The sequence below is a fragment of the Bombina bombina genome, chromosome 6 (genome assembly GCF_027579735.1).
Source record: "Bombina bombina isolate aBomBom1 chromosome 6, aBomBom1.pri, whole genome shotgun sequence".
Taxonomy (NCBI): domain Eukaryota; kingdom Metazoa; phylum Chordata; class Amphibia; order Anura; family Bombinatoridae; genus Bombina; species Bombina bombina.
The window spans coordinates 95,465,872-95,490,701 of record NC_069504.1 but is presented as its reverse complement, the minus strand read 5'-3'; the positions used below and the strand labels follow the sequence as shown (position 1 = coordinate 95,490,701).

Here is a 24,830-nt window from a genome sequence, read left to right as displayed (position 1 = left end):
CACATAACAATTATTTTGTATTTACTTTGCATTTTTTCTTTAAGAAATTGTGACTGGAGGCTTCCTGATTAATTGTTTTTAAATCTACATGCCATTTTCACACCTGGCCTGCAGGGGTCAGTATTTACATATGATTATGTTAAAGTAAAATTGCAAAGTGCATTTAGGGTTAATTTGTTAGCCTATTTAAACAGGTGTGTTAAGGTTATGTTGTATCACATGACTAAGGGGTATTGACCCCGAAACGTTGTGATTTTTTATTTGTCTGAACCTGTATCTATTAAAACATTTTGACTGCATTCTTTGAGGAGTTATCCTTTTATCTTCACTTTTGTACCATTACGTTTGGAGTGTGGCGGTCACTTCATAAGGATTACCCTCACCTCTTTGAGGATTTTTGCTGTATGCTGGATTCTATTTCAAATTGTCTACTTTGTACTGCCTGTGTCCGGGCATCAGCATTTCAAGATGTCTACCAATGACGAATTAACAGGCTCTCAGACTTTTGCTTACTCTGACCTGGAAGCCTCCAGGATTACTACCTTGGTATGTGGGTCACGCAGTTTTTTGCATACCGCACCAGTGGAAGCAGCAGGATCACAATATGAGAAGTTATCTAAACGCTTGCTGGCATATGGGCTGCACGCTACAACTTTGGCCGAATACTTTAGAGTTAAACGCATCCCACGGGGATTGCGTATGAATACACGTCCTACTTTGTTGAAAGAGAACACTGAATATTGCCGCAAGTTTGAACTTATCCTAAACAAGTGCTCTTTCGATATTATTGTACTCACTGTAGAATATCTGCAAATGGAGATTGATGAGATCAAGGGATCCATTGCCAAACTTGAGGATGAGATGAGAAAAACCGCCTCCACAGTGGACTTTGACAAATTAATGGCTGACAACCGGAATCTTCTAGCCGACATGAGAAAGACCATCGAAGAACGAAAGAGAACCAAGTTCCAACGTGACGAGCAGGACTACTCGTCCAATCGCGTTTACAGATGGATCTATGACCCACAGGGTAAGATGCGCCGTAGCGCATCCGGCCAGAGAAGACGTCATCAGCAGCAGCCGGGGGCGGTTAGCAACAGCAGCTCTGACTCCTCGGATTTCACTCAGAGCGACGGCGAAGAGGTCCCTGGAAACGTGGCGGCCGCAAACACAAGCGGCAAACAAACAGCCAAAGCCAAGGTGAGAACGACGGGGAGACCACAGCCGGGGAGGGCAACGAGATCTCGCAAGATATAATTATTAACAGTTCAGATTACGAACTGGATAACAGTGAAGCGAGAGTACTTCAGAAAGGCTTGTCATTCTGCCCTTCAAGCAATTTCAACCCCTTTGAGACTCATAAGGATATCTATAGGTTCTTCAGGAACATTAGATTAAAATATTGGCACGCAACCTCATATGGGTCTCATCCGGGACTTGGGCAAACATCAGTTGCTCCTAATGTATCTGCTAAATTGGTGAATGTTGTAGATTCTATTAAAGATGGTGTTAATACAATATTATCTGCTCCCAGACCGTCTCTAAATATAGGTGATTTAGGTTTAAGGAATAAGAGTGCATTTTATCCACAACACACACATTTTGGCATTGAGACCTTTGAAAAGTTGGTATTATCTGATCTTAAAAAATTGCAACTACGTGTGCAGAACCAACGTTTGAAGGGTAAATTCAATAAAAGCAATTTTACTAAAAACGATACTCAAGCCTTGAGTAGACTTAAGGAGAATACCGGCATCATTTTGAAACCGGCTGATAAGGGCGGTGCTACCGTCATTCTCAATAAGTCTTACTACAAGGATGAAATTAATCGCCAATTGAGTGTCCAATCTGTGTATAAACCTGTGTCATCCAATCCCATTTTCAAACTGAAACAAGAAATTCAGGTTTGTGTAGATTTTGCGCTGAGATCAAACATCATTGATAAGAAAACTAGCCAATTTTTACTGGTTAAGGACCCGATCACTCCGGTCCTTTATGTATTACCTAAAGTCCATAAGTCCATGACTGCTCCACCTGGTCGTCCTATTGTTGCAGGGACTAACTCCATCTTCTCAAATATTGCGATTTATTTGGATAAGATTTTGAGACCCTTGGTGGAGCAGTCATGTACTTTCATTAAGGACACTAATGATTTCCTTGCAAAAATACACAATCTGGAATTGGGCACTGATAAATTGATTTTGTTTAGCCTTGATGTCACTAGCCTATATACATCTATCACACATGCTAGTGGCATCGGTGCTGTGAATAGTGCACTGTCAACCTGTGGGCTATACTCTGCTTTTGAGGTTTGCTTCATTTTACAACTATTGGAAATAATTTTGTATAACAATTATTTCCTTTTTGAGGACCAGTTTTATATGCAACTGCAGGGCACTGCCATGGGCTCCAACGTCGCCCCTAATTATGCCAATATCTTTATGAATTTATTTGAAGAGAGGTTTGTTTTTGAACATCCTGGATTTCGCCGGTGTGGCGCCACTTGGTGGCGCTACATCGACGATATTTTTGGTATTTGGCTGGGCGACATTGGGGCTCTGGAGTCCTTTGTGGCGGATTTAAATCAGGCTACCAACAATATTAAATTTACACTGGTATGGAGCGAACACAAAATTGATTTCTTGGATGTAACTGTTACCAAATGTGGCCTAGGCTTTAAGACTGATTTATTCAGGAAAGCCACTGATAGGAACAGTTTACTTCACTATGAAAGTGCTCATCCTTTACCTCTTGTGCACTCTCTGCCTCGCAGTCAGATGCTCAGAGTTAAAAGGATTGTTGATGACTCTGATATATCACAAATCAGACTTACTGAGATGGGCCAAAAATTCATCCAGAGGGGGTATCCACCCTCTTTGATTCAAGAGACCATACAAAATGTGTCTGCTTTAGATAGAGAAACATTATTTAAACCAAAATCCTCACAAGATAAAGGGAAAAGAATGGTTTTTGTTTCCAATTTCTACAGACAAAGTAATGACATTGCCCGTATTGTACGCAAACATTGGAGTATTTTACAAGATTGCATCCCCAATGTTGAGGAGTTCTGCCAATACCCATTACCAGCCTATAAGCGTAATAAAAGCTTGAGAGATACTTTGGTAAAGGCGGATTTGGGTGCTGGCAGGGCTCCTCAGCAGGGATATATCACCAAAAAGAACTTGGGTTGTTTTCCCTGTTTGGGGTGTGTAAACTGTGGGTCAGTCATTAAGAGTCCCTACTTTGTGCACCCACAGACAGGATATAAATTTAAATACAAGGACTATTACACTTGCAATACGAGCTTTGTCATTTATTTGATCAAATGTCCGTGTGGGCGTGCCTATGTGGGTGAGTCCACCAGACGGGTGGGCGATCGTATCACTGAGCACAAGAGTAACATCAGGTGCAAGGTGTATACTGCCCCAGTAGCACATCATTTTTTGTCAGCTGGCCATCAAGTCAGTCAACTTCGGTTCCAGGTTATCGATCACATTAAGATCCCAAGACGTGGTGGCAATAGGACACGTCTATTAAAACAACGTGAATCCTTTTGGATATTCAAATTAGATACCCTGGAACCGAAGGGGATGAATAGGGAGATTGACTGGTCTGTGTTTTATTAAGTTATTCCTTTAATTAGGTGTTTAAGAGATATTATGCTATGAGTTTTCACTCTAGGTTTTCTTTCTCTAGCTCTTAGTAAGACATGACTGTCCTTTCATTATGTAACTACCCTCTGTATAGTTAGAAATACTGAAATATCATTCTTTTACCAATTTAGCAACATTTGGGGCAGCTTGGTATGCAATCTATTGTTTAATAACATAAAATTTGTCTCTGTATACATGAATTTTTTGTATATATGCATTTTTTGTATATATGCACTTTTGTATATATGCACTTGAGTAATTTAACATATCTGTATATGTATCCATTTGGGTGACCACACATAACAATTATTTTGTATTTACTTTGCATTTTTTCTTTAAGAAATTGTGACTGGAGGCTTCCTGATTAATTGTTTTTAAATCTACATGCCATTTTCACACCTGGCCTGCAGGGGTCAGTATTTACATATGATTATGTTAAAGTAAAATTGCAAAGTGCATTTAGGGTTAATTTGTTAGCCTATTTAAACAGGTGTGTTAAGGTTATGTTGTATCACATGACTAAGGGGTATTGACCCCGAAACGTTGTGATTTTTTATTTGTCTGAACCTGTATCTATTAAAACATTTTGACTGCATTCTTTGAGGAGTTATCCTTTTATCTTCACTTTTGTACCATTACGTTTGGAGTGTGGCGGTCACTTCATAAGGATTACCCTCACCTCTTTGAGGATTTTTGCTGTATGCTGGATTCTATTTCAAATCACAAATAAAATGATTAGCATGTTGCAGCAAGCTAACAATGCTAGATATGTCAGAATCCAATTCTTGTTGCGCTAAATTCTCCAACCAAAAAGTTGATGCAGCCGCAACATCAGCCAAAGAAATTGCAGGCCTGAGAAGATGACCTGAATATAAATAGGCTTTCCTTAGATAGGATTCAAGTTTCCTATCTAAAGGATCCTTAAAAGAAGTACTATCTTCCATAGGAATAGTGGTACATTTAGCAAGAGTAGAAATAGCCCCATCAACTTTGGGGATCTTTTCCCAAAACTCTATAGAAATTGCTGGTAAAGGATACAATTTTTTAAACCTTGAAGAAGGAATAAAATGAGTACCTGGCTTATTCCATTCCTTAGAAATCATATCAGAAATAGCACCAGGAATAGGAAAAACCTCTGGAGTAACCACAGGAGGTTTAAAAACAGCATTTAAACGTTTACTAGTCTTAATGTCAAGAGGACTAGCTTCCTCAATATCCAAAGTTATTAACACTTCTTTTAACAAAGAACGAATATACTCTATTTTAAATAAATAAGTAGATTTGTCAGTGTCAATATCTGAGGAAGGATCTTCTGAATCAGATAGATCCTCATTAGAGGAGGGTAAATCATTATGTTGTCGGTCATTTGAAATTTCATCAATTTTATGAGAAGTTTTAAAAGACCTTTTACGTTTATTAGAAGGCGGAAATGCAGACAAAGCCTTCTGAATAGAATCAGTAACACATTCTTTAAAATTCATAGGTATATCATGTACATTAGAAGTTGAAGGAACTGCAACTGGCAATGTACTATTACTGATGGATACATTCTCTGCATGTAAATGTTTATCATGACATCTATTACAAATGACATTCGGAGATATAATTTCCACAATCTTACAACAAATGCACTTAGCTTTGGTAGAACCAATGTCATGCAGCAAAGTTCCAACAGATACTTCTGAGGCAGGATCAGATTGAGACATCTTGCAAAATGTAAAAGAAAAAACAACATATAAACATATAAAGCAAAATGATCAATTTCCTTATATGATTTCAGGAATGGGAAAAAAATGCAAACAGCATAGCCCTCTGACATAGAAAAAGGCAAGAGGCAAACAGCAATGGGGAATAAAATTAATGAAAAATTTGGCGCCAAGTATGCCGCACAACGAAAGTGAAAAAATTTTTTTTGCGCCAACAATATCCGGAAATTACACACTTGCGTCACTAACGACGCAACCGTGTGTAAGGCTTCTGCGTCAACTACGATGCCGGAAATGACGAACTTGCGTCAACGGACATACTTTTTGCGTCAAAAAAATTCTCGCGCCAAGAATTATGAAATAAAGCCTAGCATTTGGCGCACCCACAGGCCTAATGCTGCCCGCAATTTGTAAGAAAAAAGTAGTCAATTTGAAAAAAAGACTAAATCCCAGGTAAGAAAAAAATATTTCTTAATATGTTTATTTCCCAAATATGAAACTGACAATCTGCACAAGGGAATACATGAACCTGACTCATGGCAAATATAAGTACAATACATATATTTAGAACTTTATATAAATGCATAAAGTGCCAGACCATAGCTGGGGTGTCTTAAGTAATAAAAAAACATACTTACCAAAAAAGACACCCATCCACATATAGCAGATAGCCAAACCAGTACTGAAACAGTTATCAGTAGAGGTAATGGTATATGAGAGTATATCGTCTATCTGAAAAGGGAGGTAGGAGATGAATCTCTACGACCGATAACAGAGAACCTATGAAATAGACCCCCGTTAGGAAAATCATTGCATTCAATAGGTGATACTCTCTTCACGTCCCTCTGACATTCGCTGTACTCTGAGAGGAATCGGGCTTAAAAAAAAGCTGAGAAGCGCATGTCAACGTAGAAATCTTAGCACAAACTTACTTCACCACCTCCATAGGAGGCAAAGTTTGAAAAAACTGAATTGTGGGTGTGGTGAGGGGTGTATTTATAGGCATTTTGGGAAACTTTGCCCCTCCTGGTAGGATTGTATATCCCATACGTCACTAGCTCATGGAGACACGCACTTTCATTTAGTTTAAATAACGATGTTGGGAGTTTCAAAACAATGGGTAGTTATAGAACATTCATGGATTTGACATTACAGTAAGGTTTGCAGATGGTTTATCAGCACAGACAGCAATTATCTTCAACAGTGCAGTTGTCTGAACAATCCCTAAGATTAGTCCGGCAGAGAAATCCTGTGTTTGGACCACTGTGTCAATATCCTATATATACCAGTTTTCTCCAGCATAGCAGAATCAACCTGACCCTGCAATAAAACATCATAACTTAGCCTTCAACAACTCAGACCAGTGACCACCTGCCTCAGCCACTAATAAGTGGAAAACAACAGCTCAGACTTTGGACCAGATTTCATCAGTGAAAATGTGCAAGGTGTAACAGTGCCACAAAATATGAAATTCCATAAGAAACAGTGACTCCACTGATCAGTTAATGAACACTGCCCTCAATAATTTTCTATTGCTCATATTTGAGAGCAGTATTTATACATGTTGTAATGATTTGTGTCTAAACAAATGTGAAGTAAACACTGTTTAAAACTGAAACTAATAAAGCAATATCAGTTTTTACAAATCATTATATGATAAGTACTTCAACTAATGCTCATTTTACTGCTAATGCTCATTGGCTGATAGGTATTTCCTGCTAATGTTCATTGGCTGATAGGTATTTTATGCTAGTGCTTATCAGTTGATAGGTATTTCCTACTAATGCTCATGGGCTGATAGGTATTTCCTGCTAATGTTTATTGGCTGATAGTTATTTTATGCTAGTGCTCATCAGTTGATAGGCATTTCCTGCTAATGTTCATTGGCTGATAGGTAATTTATGCTAGTGTTCATCGGTTGATAGGTATTTCCTACTAATGTTCATTGGCTGATAGCTTAGGTATTTCCTGCTAATGTTCATTGGCTGATATGTATTTTATGCTAGTGTTCATCGGTTGATAGGTATTTCCTGTTAATGTTCATTGGCTGATATGTATTTTATGCTAGTGCTCATCAGTTGATAGGTATTTCCTGCTAATGTTCATTGGCTGATATGTATTTTATGCTAGTGCTCATCAGTTGATAGGTATTTCCTGCTAATGTTCATTGGTTGATAGGAATTTTTATGCTAGTGCTCATCGGTTGATAGGTATTTCCTGCTAAATGCTCATTGGCTGATAGGTTGATAGGTATTTCCTACTTATGCACATTGTCAAATGTCTTTCTTTCATATTAATAATAGAACATTTCTGAGTACAGCTTCCCTTTAAATATACACTATTTTACCTGTCTAAATGATGAATGCAATAGCAGTTCATTCTTAAGATGAAGGTACATACTAGTATTTACATTACAACAGAATATTGTCTGTAGAATGTTATAGTGCGTATAAAAATAAGACATGAAGTATGATAGCAAATGATGAGAGCACTTACTGTACCTCAGACCTGCGGCCTCTGTTGACGTAAGTGCATACAGGACTGAAAGCTCCACTCCCGCATATAAATAGATGTGTACGGTTGTAACTCTGAATAACACGGACAAAGTTTCCACAGCCGTTCTAAAAAGACAAACAAACAAACAAAAAGTAATTATTCAATTATATTTGTACATCTGAAATTATGTGTATATGTGTGTGGTAGAAAGAAAACAAACAATCAAACATTTTAAAAATAAAGATACAGTAAGATTTGAAATGTTTAAAGGCCCTGGATTTTGCATGAAAGCTTATCTGTGTAAAATTGTGACACTTAACTATTAATTATATCAATAAAAATTTTTTGTTGTACTGCATTTTTTTAAAGGGCTTCACATAAATAATGCAAAGGAAGTGTCTGCAGTATTAACATGTAGAGCTTCAGATTTAGAGCTTGTTGATCAAACGTTTACCGGCGTGGAAAGAAATCACACAAATCTTTTATTGTTAAATATACAGTATGTTTTTCTCCTTTACATCCAGAGCCCTGCATAGTGAGATAGGATGCTTTCAAGCTAAAATTTGTCTTTCTAAAATTATTTGAAGGATCATACAGTACTGATGCGATATCTTAGAAAATCTCACAAGCAGACCAGAGAGCTTTAGATAATCGGTCCTTAGCTCTAATACATTATGATTGACATATCACAATAGTATTCTATATGGTCAAGCAGATTTGCAAGAGATCGTAAGGATTTTGGAAAGTCAAGACAATGGCGCTGGCGAATAAACCAGTTTTGTAGGAAGGGGAAATGATGTTTCGCCTTGAATATTATAAGAATTCCTGATTGCTTGGGTCAAAGACTCCATGAAATTAACATAAATGAAGGTCAGCAAAAGGCAATCTGCAATTTGTAATCAGGAAAAAGTTTTAAAGCAAAAACTTTTCCTACTACATGCGCTGTGGAACTTGTATACAAGGATTAAATTGCTGATTGATGTTTACACTGGAAACCAGATTTAGGAAGTACCTCTTCTTGGATCTCTCAGAAGGCCAGTCATTTAAATCTAAGGCTTTCCAGAAGCATAGTGTCCAGATTTTTTTTATTTCTTTTAATGAATATCTTCTGATTTAGTGAGGTCTTTCAACTGCAGAAGTGTGATGTTGACATTTTTTTATACAAGTTTAATTTTATTTGATTTTCAAAAGAAGACAAGATAATATCTAAAAGTGCATAATTGTACAGAACAACAGTTTATGGTATCTGTGTATTGTGATGGAGAGGGTTGATGACTGGCTTTCTGCAGCCTGGATAGACCTTAACAAATGATTAGTGTGTCAACTTGAATGGAAATTAAACTATTAAATAGAAAGACGGGTAAAATAAGCCAGAATGTACTGTTCCACCAAGACAATGCTCCCATGCACAAATCCGTTCTTGCTATAACAGCCATTGCAGAAGTACTATTCCAATTTTTAGATCACCCATATTCACCAGACCTTGCCCATAGTCACTCTGACCTGTTCCAATGTTTTAAGAACTATTATTGATAAAGTGATGGTGGTTGTTTATGAATGGTTGGACTGGCAAGAACAAATATTTTTTTCTTGGAAGGCTTAGAAATCTTGCAATATCACTTGCAGAAGTGTGTTGAATTTAAAGGAATTACTTTGGCAAAAATGTATATTTATTTCTATGACAAGATTAGAACTTATTGATACAGCTCATTATATATGCCCCTAATTGGTTAAAGCAAAGGAAAGGATAATCAACACTTGAAGAGGCATTTTAAGTGGTGTGTCACTAGACTGCAAAGCAATGTAAATTTTGTTAACAATGTCTTTAAAATGTCTACTTTGTATTTAGATCTTTTGCAACACAGTATTAAGATTCTGATTTAAAAAATGCCTTTTAACTAAATAAAAACTGAATCAAATTTCCTTCATATGAAGGAAATTCAATTACTGACTTGTAAGGAGGATGTAGATCAGACAGTTTCTGAAAATGATGTGAGTTATACCATACCATTACAGCACTGTACACATTTAGACCTTTACTTAAGATACTGAGACATGAAATAGCAGATGCAGCTAGTGAGAAAAAAATCTTCATTACATATGGAATTCCTATAAGTAATCCAGACAAAACCATGATTTCATACCTTCAGTGATTTCAGGTATTAACCCTTTTGCCAAAAGTGACAACTGAGACTTGCGGTTTGTGGGCTTCCAGCATCTGCCTTCATTTCTCCATTACCATATGAAGGCAGATTGCCAGATCATTAAAGGGACATTATATAGCCGATACAGCTTTTTTTTTATTTTATTTTTATAGTTTTGCATATTTTTAAATAACATTGCACTAACTAATTTTTAGACTCCAAAATAAGCTCCAAAGTTTTAGGAGAATACTGATGTATACCTACTCCAGTTTGCTCATGTTTGTGTAAAGAGTCTTTTCACATGCAGAGAAAAGGGGAGGGGGGAGTGTCTGCTGTTTTTGCTATAGAACCACTTGCAAGTGGGTGTTTCTAGCTAACCTTTTCAACAGTGCTAAACTGGGAGCTTCTAAGTAAGTTTTTAAATGGTTTTATACTGGATTATTATATCTGTATCTGTGCATATTATTATTTATAGTAGTGTCTATTACATGCAGTGAAATGAAAATTGGTGTATACTGTCCCTTTAAAGACAGTGACACTGTCTGCGTCACTGTCTGTAATAATCACTATTGTGCCAGTGGGAGGGAAGGCAGGTGGGCAGCCCAGGGAGTGTCAAGGTCCTTATGCTACAATGTTAAGTTTATTTAATTTTAAGCTCTTGTTCAGCTTCTTTCCTGAAGGTGTTTCTAATAGGCAATTGCAAAAAATCTAATTTTACTAAAAAACACATTTCGAACAACCCCCTTAAAGTGATGGTAATTCCTAGCATTTTTGAAACTCTAGGATTTACCAGCGCTTCAAATAAAGGGGACTTTCAATCATAAAGAATAAAAAACTTCATGCTGAAAGTTCCTTTATTTGCAGCGAGTTTATGCCGAGTTTAGCGCCTCCGGCCACACAAGGCAAAACTCATTTTTGTCAATAGCGTTCTCTTAGATAGTAGCATGCTATCCATACAGCATAATGCCGAATGAACCACATGGCTATTGGCTAAGAGGTGAAAACTTCACCTCATTGAAATAATCTCATGGAAAATAAAGGTAATAACGTTTTTTATACTTTATTTGTAGCACTGATAAATTCTAGTGATTTACCATCACTTTAATGAATATTGGGCAAAACAAAAGAAAATGTCTTTTTGTGTTGAATGATTCATCTGTGCCATGTCTATAAAATACTGATAACATAACTAGAGCAAACCTACCTTCTCATAAAGAAAATAAGGTAAGAATACTATTAAACAGTGTAAAGGGCATAAAGACTTGAAGTATGAAATATTAAGTAGCAAGAATTTTATGTTATGTGTCAACTTGAAACAAATACATAGGTTTAAGAAGTGCTACATTTCACTCAGTACTTATATTTTAATAACAATTAAGAATACCTTTTAAAACATGTTATATAATTAAATTCACTTATGGTTTACAATTTTAAAGAGAAACTTAACAGATATCTGGCAAACCATGAATAGTGTTTTTTTCTAATCTGTTTCATATTTTGTTTCTGGAAGGCTCTTAACATGTAAATCCACACACTGGGGCCTAAGGATCTAAACCTCTCTGTGTATGTGAGATTTTCTGGGTGATAGTACTATGAAGCCTCTAAATTCTATAAAGGTAGATTTTACTTTGAGAACAGTGTGAATCATAAAGGGTTGGTCCCTGCTTTTCAGTATGTGAAGGCAATGCATAGCTTATAATCACATAAAATAATAAATTAGGGGGCGTGTCCATGCAGCGTACTGGATAGGACGCACATTCTGGTGGCTCCAGCAGAATCATTAATAATCCACCGATTATTACTCTCTTACAGCAAAGATTAAGCATCCATTATATGAAGGCATCACAATCCTGCTAATTGTGACCCCATATCTAATTTCATTGCTGTATGTATGAAACTGGGGACTCAGATCGGAACAGTAAGGCCTAAGGCGGCGGCCTAGTAAAGGTATCCACCTCCCCCCCGGGAAGAGCCGGGTCATCAGTGCTGTCAGGAATACTGACTTACTGAACCTCTTCACAACCTATTACCAAGAGGACATCAAGCTTGTCTGCTGGTCTATCGTACCAAACTGCATTAAGATCATTATAACGGGGTAGAGACTACATTGCTCAGAGAAACGTGACGGACACGGCAGAAGAGAGTGGTCTGATGCAACATGAAGATGTCTTTGCTAAATTTGACACCCTCATGCACAGGCTAATTGAGAGAGCCCCATATGACTACTTGTTGATGTGCTTAATTACTGAGAAAGAGCCCATAGCACACATGACGGTCTCACCGGAAATACTGCCCTGCACCAACCATAGTGACACTGAAGACAAGCTCATACTATGGGAACCGAAAGGTCAAAAGCGCAATCAATTTGCCTCCACTGTTTCCTGAGACACTCGCAACACAGAATCGCAGCTGAGGTCTCAAAAACACTGGCCATCTGCATTGGAGAAACACCCAGAGATGTCAGAAATAGCCCTAACTACCCTGGGAGAACTTAGCCCCTGGAGCACAAGATCAAAGAATTGAGCAGGGGCCTATACCCGGACCAAACAGCGGAGAAAGAATCTACCGGCATTGGAAGCCTTGATACAGACATTCGGAAGGGCTCAACTGAAAAAGCAGCACCTAAAGCCGGAAAAGCTCCTTACTTGCGAAATTAACTGTGGCGAATATTGCAGCTGCGGCGAAACGCCAACCACGCTTCAGGTCAACTGTTGGCAAGACATTTATTGTTTTAATAGTGTTGGCCATATCCCGAGGACAGGAGAGGGGTAGCCTGTAGATATCCTTATTAGACAACATACGGCTGAAGCGCCGACAAACGGAACTTTCTTATCATATGCCTGGCAGTAGTGACAATGATACTAGAGGGATATAATACAATGCAACGCCAGCTCCAGGTTCTATGATTTATTCATACGTTCATTATTGCCTAACTTCCTCTCACCAGACTCTGCTGACAGTGGGTAGACAACCAAAACATTCTGAGGGTGTTATGTTTTGTCATGGAGTCTTGTAACTTCTATCACGAGTGTGCATTTGATTTATAGTCATAGGTTATGCAGTTTGACGTCCCTAGGATATTTTCAAGTAGAGAGCTGACACATATGGAGGTAACAAATGGTGGTTAGAAAGGAGCGCCAAATAGTGGCGAGGTCTGATGCGATATAGGTGTAAAAATATGGTATTTCGTCTGAAAAAATGTATAGCACTATGGCTCAGCTACAATTATGGTGGTTGTGCTGTATAGATGTATAGGTTTTGAAATCTAGATTTGAAATCTAAGAGTGGCACAGTTGGTACATAAAAGTATTTAATACATATTAAACATTTAAAACAAGGGTATCGTTTAAAATATACTTTAGCAGAACGGCAGGAAATAATGTATAAAAACACATAAACACATAAACATCTATAAAAACACGCGTGTTTGGCTTATTAGCTGTATGTATAATGTCTCATGAAGATCGTCTCATATGTAATTGTATTAACATAGATCAGGAAATAATAATAATAATTTACCATATTTTTACACCTATATCGCATCAGACCTCGCCACTATTTGGCGCTCCTTTCTAACCACCATTTGACACATCTTTCTACAAGTGGGTATCTGGGGACCCACTATAGACAGGAGCTATAGGTCCACACTTTCAGCGCTGTAAGACAACATTGAATCTAACATATGGAGGTAACATAGTCTGCTCCAGTAATACTTCACTATCTGTTATCTTTTAATTAATAGTTTGTTTATAGAGTTAATGTTGCCCATGATTCATTCATTGAGTTATTGTTATGTCCCCCCCCCCCATCTTGCATTGCTATTATAGAAAGGGACTGTGTCACACCATATTACCATCAGCATCTTAATAGAGTAAGTAAGATCGACTGATCCCACAGCTATTCATGTCTACATCCACCAGTGAGATATGGCCCCATAAAGTATAATTTGTCTGTTTAATACCTTTACATAGCTGCCCATGCACTTTAGAGGGGGGGTATGTTCAATAGTGCACTAGTTTGTACACTCATTAGTGCTACTCCGCATCATGACCCCTGTCTCCTACCTGGCAGTTAACTACAAATCTGACTGTATCCGCTGTGGAGTGGGCTTCATTGCACAGTCTTAGAAAACTTTATCCCTCCAGAGTACTCACATAAGGCATCAAATAATATCCCCCTCCTCTCTCTCTTGTGCTATAAAAATAATCCGCCCACTGTTTTATCTAGTCTCTACACATTTCATTTATTGGGGAAAAACATGACCGATGGAATAGCGGATAAGCGGCTTTATCATTTCAAGCACGGAATGTCCAGCAGATATTACTCTATACTGACAAGTTATGGTTTGTTTCTGTTTGTTTTTTCTTTTACACTTATTATATGATGTGTATATTCAATTCATATTTGAACCCCAGAAGCCCCCCCCTCCTTTTATTTTTATGCATTACCACTATATAATCCCTATCTTTGTGTTTATACTACAATATGGAAGACCCATGAGCGGTCTGCATTGTTATTTAAAGGGAGGAAAAATGAGGACCGCTATTCGGGACCTACAGGCATGTTTTTGAAATAACTTTTCATTGTATTGAGTCTTACTATAAAAGCATGTCAACTGTATTGTATAATTCCTCAATAAAATTGTTTATAAAAAAAAATAATAATAAAAAAAAATAATACATTAAATAGTTTTTAACTAAAAATGTGCGGTAAAAAAATCTATAGTTTAATCACAAAAAAATCATAACAACATTGTTCTTTAAAATTTATGAGAACATTAAAGGGACAGTCTGCTCCAGAATTTTTATTGTTACTGTTAAAAAGATAGATAATCCCTTTATTACTCATTACCCAGTTTTGCATAACCAGCACAGTTATATTAATATAATTTTTACCTCTATGATTACCTTGTATCTAAGCCTCTGCAGACTGTATCCTTATTTCAGTTCTTCTGACAGACGTGCATTTTAGCCTATCAGAACTGACTCATAAATAACCCCACAGGAGTGAGCACAATGTTATCTATATGACACACATGAACTAGCACTTTCTTGCTGGGAAAAACTGTCACTGAGATAAGAGGCAGCTTTCAATGTCTTATAAATTAGCATATGAGCCTACCTAGGTATAGCAAATTTGATGATAAAAGTAAATTGGAAAGTTTAAAATTGCATGCGTTATCTGACTGATGAAAGTTTAATTTTGACTAGACTGTCCCTTTAAAGTTCATATTGAAATTGTGACGGTAACTATATAAGGCACACAGTAGAAAATAACACTGAATATGCAAAACAGCAATCGAAAATCATATTTATAATTTGACATTTCAAAGCGTAATTTTTTTCCTTGTTGTTAAATAATTTCCCTGCTTCGGCTAGTGGGCTGAACAGAAGTGTTCCATGGGCGTAGCTGAAATTCCCCCTGCAGTTGTTTTTGGCAAACAGAAAGGTGGTGAGATTGTGTCAAAATAAACAAAACACTTATTACCCTGATAAAAAACACATGCATACAAAAACAGAGGTGATTGTAAGGTATTATACGCTGAAAGCAGAGTAATAAGGTTTGTATTGGCTGCAGGATTTTATTTTTAAGCCCCTAACTTTGCTATCCCCAGCAAACTTTAACTTTTCAGTGAGCTCCATTATTTTCTATGGGAGGTAACTCGCAGGAACAGCCCCTTATTTAGATAAATTCCTGTGTATGTGGCATAAATAGCATACCACCATATACCCTGGGCATTCAAACAAAGCACAAAGAGCTGCCAGTTATGTGAATCGCGTAACTGATGACACAGTTTGTAGACAGTTTGTAATTGTTCAAGGTAACTGGACATACAGTAAAATACAATTATACCATGGGCATCTGTTGTGCATAAAAATACATGTCCTGTTAGCTTCAATATTACCATATTCAGCGCTACGGAATTTCCCACCGCTTTACAAATAAATGATAATAATAAATAGCTTTGAATTAATCTTTTTCATGTACACATATTTTTAACATTTTTTTAAGTGCTGCATTTTCATATTCATTTCAGAAAACATTTCAGTTTAATGTCCATTTAAGCAAGAAAACTCAGCTGTTTTCATACCATAAACAAAGTAAAAAAACCATTATGGAAGAAAAGATCTATAGACGATTTGTTTAAACTACAATTTCAAATAAAACTCTAATACCATAATAACTGAGGTTCTGTGAAATATCAGTTTGAATTTGCAAATATTAAGGGATGGGAAAATGTTACACATTTAATTTTAGTTGCTCTGTATTTTAAGAGATTTTTAATGAACACTTATTCCATGCAACATGTTTTGTAAATGGCTTCTATAGTTTGCCAAGACTGTTTGAAGTTTGATTTTTGGCCTCTAATAGAGTTCATATCTGGAGTGTTTGCATGCAAGAAAGGGAAATTTGTTCAGTAGAGACAAAACAGAAATTGTGCAGTTCTCATGTATATGACATTGTTAGAAAATTGGATTAAACATTTTATGTGAAGTGAGTACTTGAGTTCAAAATAATTAAATGTTCTTTTATTTCTCGTGGCAATATTATATTCCCAATTGAAGTAACATAATTCATCTTTTGTATGAGGCTGTAAATAAATTATAGAATATATTAGTTGATTCATAGCAGGTCTGAAATGTAACCACGTATATTGCTGATTCATTTACTTGAGGCATACAAAATAGTAATGTGCTAGAAAAATATATTATCTGGATAGCAAACATATTCTCATGTATAATAATAGTATACTGATACTTAATCATCTAATAATTACCATTAATAGTACCACTTAAAGGTATAGTCTAGTCAAAATTATAGTTTCATGATGTAGATAGAGCAGGCAATTTAACCCCTTAATGACCAAGGACGTGCAGGGTACGTCCTCAAAAAAAAGGCAGTTAACGCCTGAGAACGTACCCTGCACGTCCTCGGTCTGGAAAGCAGCTGGAAGCGATCCTGATCACTTCCAGCTGCTTTCCGGTTATTGCAGGATGCCTCGATATTGAGGCATCCTGCAATAACATTTTTCAGCCATCCGGTGCAGAGAGAGCCACTCTGTGGCCCTCTCTGCACTGGAGATCGGTGGCTCTGTTCGTTGGTGGGTGGGAGCCGGCATGGGAGGCGGGTGGCGGCCATCGATGGCCCTTCTGATCTGGAGGGGGGGCGGGATCGTGGGCGGGGATGCCCGGGGGCGCGCGCACGTGCACGAGGGGGCGGGGGTGGGCGCGTGCACGGGGGGGGAGCGGGTGGGAACCGCTACACTACAGAAAAAAAGTGTTGAAAAATGAAAAAAAAAGGCTTGAAAAATAAACAAATAATTTTTAAAACAAACACATCAGTTAGGTGGTGGGGGTTGGTCTGTGGGGGGGGAAGCTACACTACAGAAAAAACGGCCAAAAAATAAAAAAAAACATATTTTTTTGCAAACTGGGTACTGGCAGATAGCTGCCAGTACCCAAGATGGCCCCCAATAAGGAAGAGGGGGAGGGTTAGAGAGCGGTTTTGGGGGGGATCAGGGAGGTTGGGGGCTAAGGGGGGGGATCCTACATAGTAGCATATGTAAATATGCTTAAAATTTTTATTTTTTTTTAAAAACCCTTTTATTTTAGTACTGGCAGACTTTCTGCCAGTACTTAAGATGGCGGGGACAATTGTGGGGTGGGGGAGGGAAGGGAGGGATCAGGGGGTGGGATGTGTCAGGTGGGAGGCTGATCTCTACACTAAAGCTAAAATTAACCCTGCACGCTCCTTACAAACTCCCTAATTAACCCCTTCACTGCTAGCCATAATACACGTGTGAGGCGGAGCAGCATTTAGCGGCCTTCTAATTACCAGAAAGCAACGCCAAAGTCATATATGTCTGCTATTTCTGAACAAAGGGGATCCCAGAGAAGCATTTACAACCATTTGTGCCATAATTGCACAAGCTGTTTGTAAATAATTTCAGTGAGAAACCTAAAATTGTGAAAAATTTAACGTTTTTTTTAATTTGATCGCATTTGGCGGTGAAATGGTAGCATGAAATATACCAAAATAGGCCTAGATCAATACTTGGGGTTGTCTACTACACTACACTAAAGCTAAAATTAACCCTACAAGCTCCCTAAAAGCTCCCTAATTAACCCCTTAACTGCTGGGCATAATACACGTGTGGTGCGCAGTGGCATTTAGCGGCCTTCTAATTACCAAAAAGCAAAGCCAAAGCCATATATGTCTGCTATTTCTGAACAAAGGGGATCCCAGAGAAGAATTTACAACCATTTATGCCATAATTGCACAAGCTGTTTGTAAATAATTTCAGTGAGAAACCGAAAGTTTGTGAAAAAATTTGTGAAAAAGTGAACAATTTTTTTTATTTGATCGCATTTGGCGGTGAAATGGTGGTATGAAATATACCAAAATTGGCCTAGATCAATACTTTGGGATGTCTACTAAAAAAAATATATATATGTCAAGGGATATTCAGGGATTCCTGACAGATATCAGTGTCCCAATGTAACTAGCGCTAATTTTGAAAAAAAGTGGTTTGGAAATAGCAAAGTGCTACTTGTACTTATTGCCCTATAACTTGCAAAAAAAGCAAAGAACATGTAAACATTGGGTATTTCTAAACTCAGGACAAAATTTAGAAACTATTTAGCATGGGTGTTTTTTGGTGGTTGTAGATATGTAACAGATTTTGGGGGTCAAAGTTAGAAAAAGTGTGTTTTTTTTAATTTTTCCTCAGATTTTATAATTTTTTTTATAGTAAATTATAAGATATTATGAAAATAATGGTATCTTTAGAAAGTCCATTTAATGGCGAGAAAAACAATATATAATATGTGTGGGTACGGTAAATGAGTAAGAGGAAAATTACAGCTAAACACAAACACAGCAAAAATTTAAAAATAGCCTTGGTCCCAAACGGACAGAAAATGGAAAAGTGTTGTGGTCATTAAGGGGTTAAAGCAACTTTCTAATTTACTCCTATTATCAATTGCCTTAATTTTCTTGGTATTTTTATTTGAAAAAGCAAGAATGTAAGCTTAGGAGACAGCCCATTTTTGGTTCAGCACCTTAGTAGCGCTTGCTTATTGGTGTCTAAATGTAGCCACTAATCAGCCACCGCTACCCAGGTGCTGAATAAAAAATGGGCCTGCTCCTAAGATTACATTCTTGTTTTTTCAAATAAAGATACAAAGAGAACGAAGAAAAATTGATAAAAGGGGCCAATTTATCATTGTCTGTCCGACATGATACGCTGTAGCGTATCATGTCTGACAGATATCGCTGAATGCCAACAGCATACGCGGTCAATATTTATCATTGCACAAGCAGTTCACCAGAACTACTTGTGCAATGCCGCCCCCTGCAGATTCGCGGCCAATCGGCCGCTAACAAGAGTGTCAATCAGCCCGATCGTATAGAATCCAGCGGATTGAAGACCGCAGCCTCAGAGGCAGCGGATCAGTTACGGAGCAGCTGTCTTTAGATCGCTGCTTCATAACTGCTGTTTCTGGCAAGCCTAATAGCTTGCGCGGATCTTGATAATTTGGCCCCTAGGAGTAAATTAGAAAGTTTCTTAAAATTGCATGTCCTATCTGAATCATGAAAGTTTAATTTTGACTAGACTATCCATTTAAATGGACAATATACACAGTCAAGCTTGTTCGGTGTGATTCACATTCTCTAGTGCAAGCAGGTTGTGGAACACCGCAAGTGCCAATTGCAGGTGGACAGGTTCACTACTTGCAAACCTTGCCCGCTAGTGCTTGGCTGTGCGCTTGCAGTGTTGTACCTGAGCGCAAAATAATACTTGTGTACAATGTTAAATTTGGGCAGTGGATTGCTACCTACCAGAGGAGAGCTGAGGCGGACAGGTGTGAATATGTACACTCCTTTCCGCCCTTGACTGATAAATCGAGCCCAATGTACTGGTAGGATTTCATAATAGGAAATTATCTTTAAACTTTATCTATAAATTGCGACAACCTACCAATTAGAGTGTTTTTCTTGCACTGTCATTGATTATGCTCAGTGTCCAATCACATTGTATCTATTATAATATGCTTACTGCAGTGTCTCACTATTTTCCTACGGCTAGATTTAGAGTTCTGCGGCCAAAGGGGTGCGTTAGCTATGCGTGCTTTTTTTCTCCCGCACCTTTTAAATACCGCTGGTATTTAGAGTTCACAGAATGGCTGTCTTAGGCTCCAAAAAAGGAGCGTAGAGCATATTTACCGCCACTGCAACTCTAAGTACCAGCGTTGCTTACGGACGCTGCCAGCTTCAAAAACGTGCTTGTGCACGATTCCCCCATAGAAAACAATGGGGCTGTTTGAGCTGAAAAAAAACCTAACACCTGCAAAAAAGCAGCGTTCAGCTCCTAACGCAGCCCCATTGTTTACTATGGGGAAACACTTCCTACGTCTGCACCTAACACTCTAACATGTACCCCGAGTCTAAACACCCCTAACCTTACACTTATTAACCCCTAATCTGCCGCCCCCGCTATCGCTGACACCTGCATATTTTTTAACCCCTAATCTGCCACTCCGTATACCGCCGCAACCTACATTATACCTATGTACCCCTAATCTGCTGCCCCTAACACCGCCGACCCCTATATTATATTTATTAACCCCTAATCTGCCCCCACAACATTGCCGCCAGCTACCTACAATAATTAACCCCTAATCTGCCGATCGGATCTCGCCGCTAGTCTAATAAATGGATTAACCCCTAAAGCTAAGTCTAACCCTAACACTAACACCCCCCTAAATTAAATATAATTTAAATCTAACGAAATAAAATAACTCTTATTATATAAATTATTCCTATTTAAAGCTAAATACTTACCTGTAAAATAAACCCTAATATAGCTACAATATAAATTATAATTATATTGTAGTTATTTTAGGATTAATATTTATTTTACAGGCAACTTTGTAATTATTTTAAACAGGTACAATAGCTATTAAATAGTTAATAACTATTTAATAGCTAAAATAGTTAAAATAATTACAAAATTACCTGTAAAATAAATCCTAACCTAAGTTACAATTAAACCTAACACTACACTATCAATAAATTAATTAAACTACCTACAATTACCTACAATTAAACCTAACACTACACTATCAATAAATTAATTAAATAAAATACCTACAAACTAAAGTACAAAAAATAAAAAAGAACTAAGTTACAAAAAATAAAAAAATATTTACAAACATTAGAAAAATATTACAACAATTTTAAACTAATTACACCTACTCTAAGCCCCCTAATAAAATAACAAAGCCCCCCAAAATAAAAAAAATGCCCTACCCTATTCTAAATTAAAAAAGTTCAAAGCTCTTTTACCTTACCAGCCTGGAAAAGGGCCCTTTGCGGGGCATGCCCCAAAGAATTCAGATCTTTTGCCTGTAAAAAAAAAACATACAATACCCCCCCAACATTACAACCCACCACCCACATACCCCTAATCTAACCCAAGCCCCCCTTAAATAAACCTAACACTAAGCCCCTGAAGATCTCCCTACCTTGTCTTCACCTCACCGGGTTCAGAGATCGGTCCAGAAGAGGGTCCGAAGTCTTGATCCAAGCGGCGGCTGAAGAACTCCATCATCGGGCTGAAGTCGGAAGTCCATCATCGGGATGAAGTCTTCTATCAAGCCGCTTCTTCAATCTTCTTTCTTCCGGAGCGGAGCGGAGCCATCTTCTTCCCAGCCGACGCGGATCCAACCTCTTCAAGCGACGCCTACTCACCGAATGACGGTTCCTTTAAATGACGTCATCCAAGATGGCGTCCCTCGAATTCCGATTGGCTGATAGGATTCTATCAGCCAATCGGAATTAAGGTAGGAATATTCTGATTGGCTGATGGAATCAGCCAATCAGATTCATGTTCAATCCGATTAGCAGATCCAATAAGCCAATCAGATTGAGCTCGCATTTTATTGACTGATCGGAACAGCCAATAGAATGCGAGCTCAATCTGATTGGCTGATCCAATCAGCCAATCGGATTGAACTTGAATCTGATTGATTCTTGGATGACGTCCCTTAAAGGAACCTTCATTCTTCAGTTGGACGTCGGAAGAAGAGGATAGATCCGCGCTGGAGGTCTTCAGGATGGAGCCGTTCATCGGATGAAGATAGAAGATGCCGCTTGGATCAAGATGGTTGCCGGTCTGGATCTCCTCTTCTTCCCGGATAGGATGAAGACTTTGGAGCCTCTTCTGGACCTCTTCAGCCGACGCTTGATAGAAGACTTCAGCCGGATTATGGATCGCCAGCCCCTGCTTGGGCTTGGATGAAGACAAGGTAGGATGATCTTCAGTGGGGTAGTGTTAGGTTTATTTAAGGGGGGTTTGGGTTAGATTAGGGGTATGTGGGTGGTGGGTTGTAATGTTGGGGGGGGGTTGTATTTTTCTTTTACAGGCAAAAGAGCTGAATTCTTTGGGGCATGCCCCACAAAAGGCCCTTTTAAGGGCTGGTAAGGTAAAAGAGCTTTGAACTTTTTTAATTTAGAATAGGGTAGGGCATTTTTTTATTTTGGGGGGCTTTGTTATTTTATTAGGGGGCTTAGAGTAGGTGTAATTAGTTTAAAATTGTTGTAATATTTTTCTAATGTTTGTAAATATTTTTTTATTTTTTGTAACTTAGTTCTTTTTTATTTTTTGTACTTTAGTTAGTTTATTTAAATGTATTTATTTGTAGGTATTGTATTTAATTAATTTATTGATAGTGTAGTGTTAGGTTTAATTATAGGTAATTGTAGGTATTTTATTTAATTTATTTATTTATAGGGTAGTGTTAGGTTTAATTGTAACTTAGGTTAGGATTTATTTTACAGGTAATTTTGTAATTATTTTAACTAGGTAACTATTAAATAGTTATTAACTATTTAATAGCTATTGTACCTGGTTAAAATAATTACAAAGTTACCTTTAAAATAAATATAAATCCTAAAATAGCTACAATATAATTATAATTTATATTGTAGCTATATTAGGGTTTATTTTACAGGTAAGTATTTAGCTTTAAATAGGAATAATTTATTTAATAATAGTTAATTTATTTCGTTAGATTTAAATTATATTTAAGTTAGGGGGGTGTTAGGGTTAGGGTTAGAATTAGCTTTAGGGGTTAAAAAATGTATTATAGTAGCGGTGAGCTCCAGTCGGCAGATTAGGGGTTAATGCTTGAAGTTAGGTGTCGGCGATGTTAGGGAGGGCAGATTAGGGGTTAATACTATTTATTATAGGGTTATTGAGGCGGGAGTGAGGCGGATTAGGGGTTAATAACTTTATTATAATAGCGGCGCGGTCCGGTCGGCAGATTAGGGGTTAATAAGTGTAGGCAGGTGGAGGCGACGTTGAGGGGGCAGATTAGGGGTTAATAAATATAATATAGGGGTCGGCGGTGTTAGGGGCAGCAGATTAGGGGTTCATAGGGATAACGTAGGTGGCAGCGGCGTGCGGTCGGCAGATTAGGGGTTAAAAAATTTTAATAGAGTGGCGGCGATGTGGGGGGACCTCGGTTTAGGTGTACATAGGTAGTTTATGGGTGTTAGCACAGTAGTTAAGAGGTTTATAAACCGGCGTTAGCCCAGAAAGCTCTTAACTACTGACTTTTTTCTGCGGCTGGAGTTTTGTCGTTAGATTTCTAACGCTCACTTCAGCCACGACTCTAAATACCAGCGTTAGAAAGATCCCATTGAAAAGATAGGATACGCCAATGGCGTAGGGGGATCTGCGGTATGGAAAAGTCGCGGCTGTAAAGTGAGCGTTAGACCCTTTCCTGACTGACTCCAAATACCAGAGGGTGGTAAAAACCAGCGTTAGGAGCCTCTAACGCTGGTTTTCATGGCTACCGCCCAACTCTAAATCTAGCCGCTAGTGTGAACACTATCATTTAAAAGGAAGCAGCACAATGAAAATATCAGTAAAGACTTTCAAGTGTGCTTGAAACTGTCAGCTGATCCTTTTTAAATACCAGAATTACTGTACAGTATATAAGAGAATAAAAACACATGTTATTCTTTATTAATCATCCCTATTGCATGTTCCTTGATTTATGTATCCTTCTTCCCTAGCAGGCATATGACAGCACAATATATGTCAATTTACACACATGGGATTCGTTCTCTAATAGAATGTGAAATTGACAGCCGCAACCCTAGCGCTCATTCTGGAAAGACTATATGAATTCATAATGTGTCAGTGATGTCATTACTGATGTCAGCTGGTACAAATGAGTATGCATGGTTTCTCATACATCATATACGTAGATGTGATTGGCTGCCTGCCACCACCTGATTCATAGAGACAGGGAAAAGGAAAAAACTCTGCCAAAAGAAGAATATTGATGGTTTTCTTGAACAAGTAAGTGCTTATGCCTTATTATTGTTATTAGTATTAACTTTTCTTCTTGAAAATGTTTCAACTGCAACCACATCTAATCTTTTATGTTTTGTCTTTTTTCATATAGTAGGTATAAAAATAAATATTCTCCCAAAACTCTGATACAAATGTAGGTACATTCCTACCTTGGATAACAATTCTAACATTGTAATTCTTCACTTTAATGTCCACAAAATTATGTTAACTGAAGATCTACAAATAATTAAATGGCAAGGTTTGTGGTTTCACTGCTTTAGAGTGTTGAATTTGTGTTCTTGTTTCTGAATCTAAATCCAGTAGTCAATACACACATATCCATTGGCAAAAATGCTACAGCTTAACATTTTGTTCTGATCTTGTGTATTATGGGGTCCCCAGCCTACCTTTGGTACTCTTTATAGAAGTATAAAATAATGCCTTATTTAAACAAAATGAGCAA

General features: G+C 37.7%; 1 protein-coding gene across 2 annotated transcripts in view; it reads right to left on the bottom strand.

Moving 5' to 3' along the window:
* SEMA3C (semaphorin 3C) overlaps positions 1-24,830 on the bottom strand; it is a 364,490-nt gene that overhangs the window by 179,736 nt on the left and 159,924 nt on the right. For both annotated transcript variants that reach the window (XM_053716519.1, XM_053716520.1), the window contains exon 5: positions 7,861-7,980. In XM_053716519.1, coding sequence (XP_053572494.1) covers positions 7,861-7,980 — 120 coding nt within the window. The remainder of the gene's footprint in view (positions 1-7,860; positions 7,981-24,830) is intronic.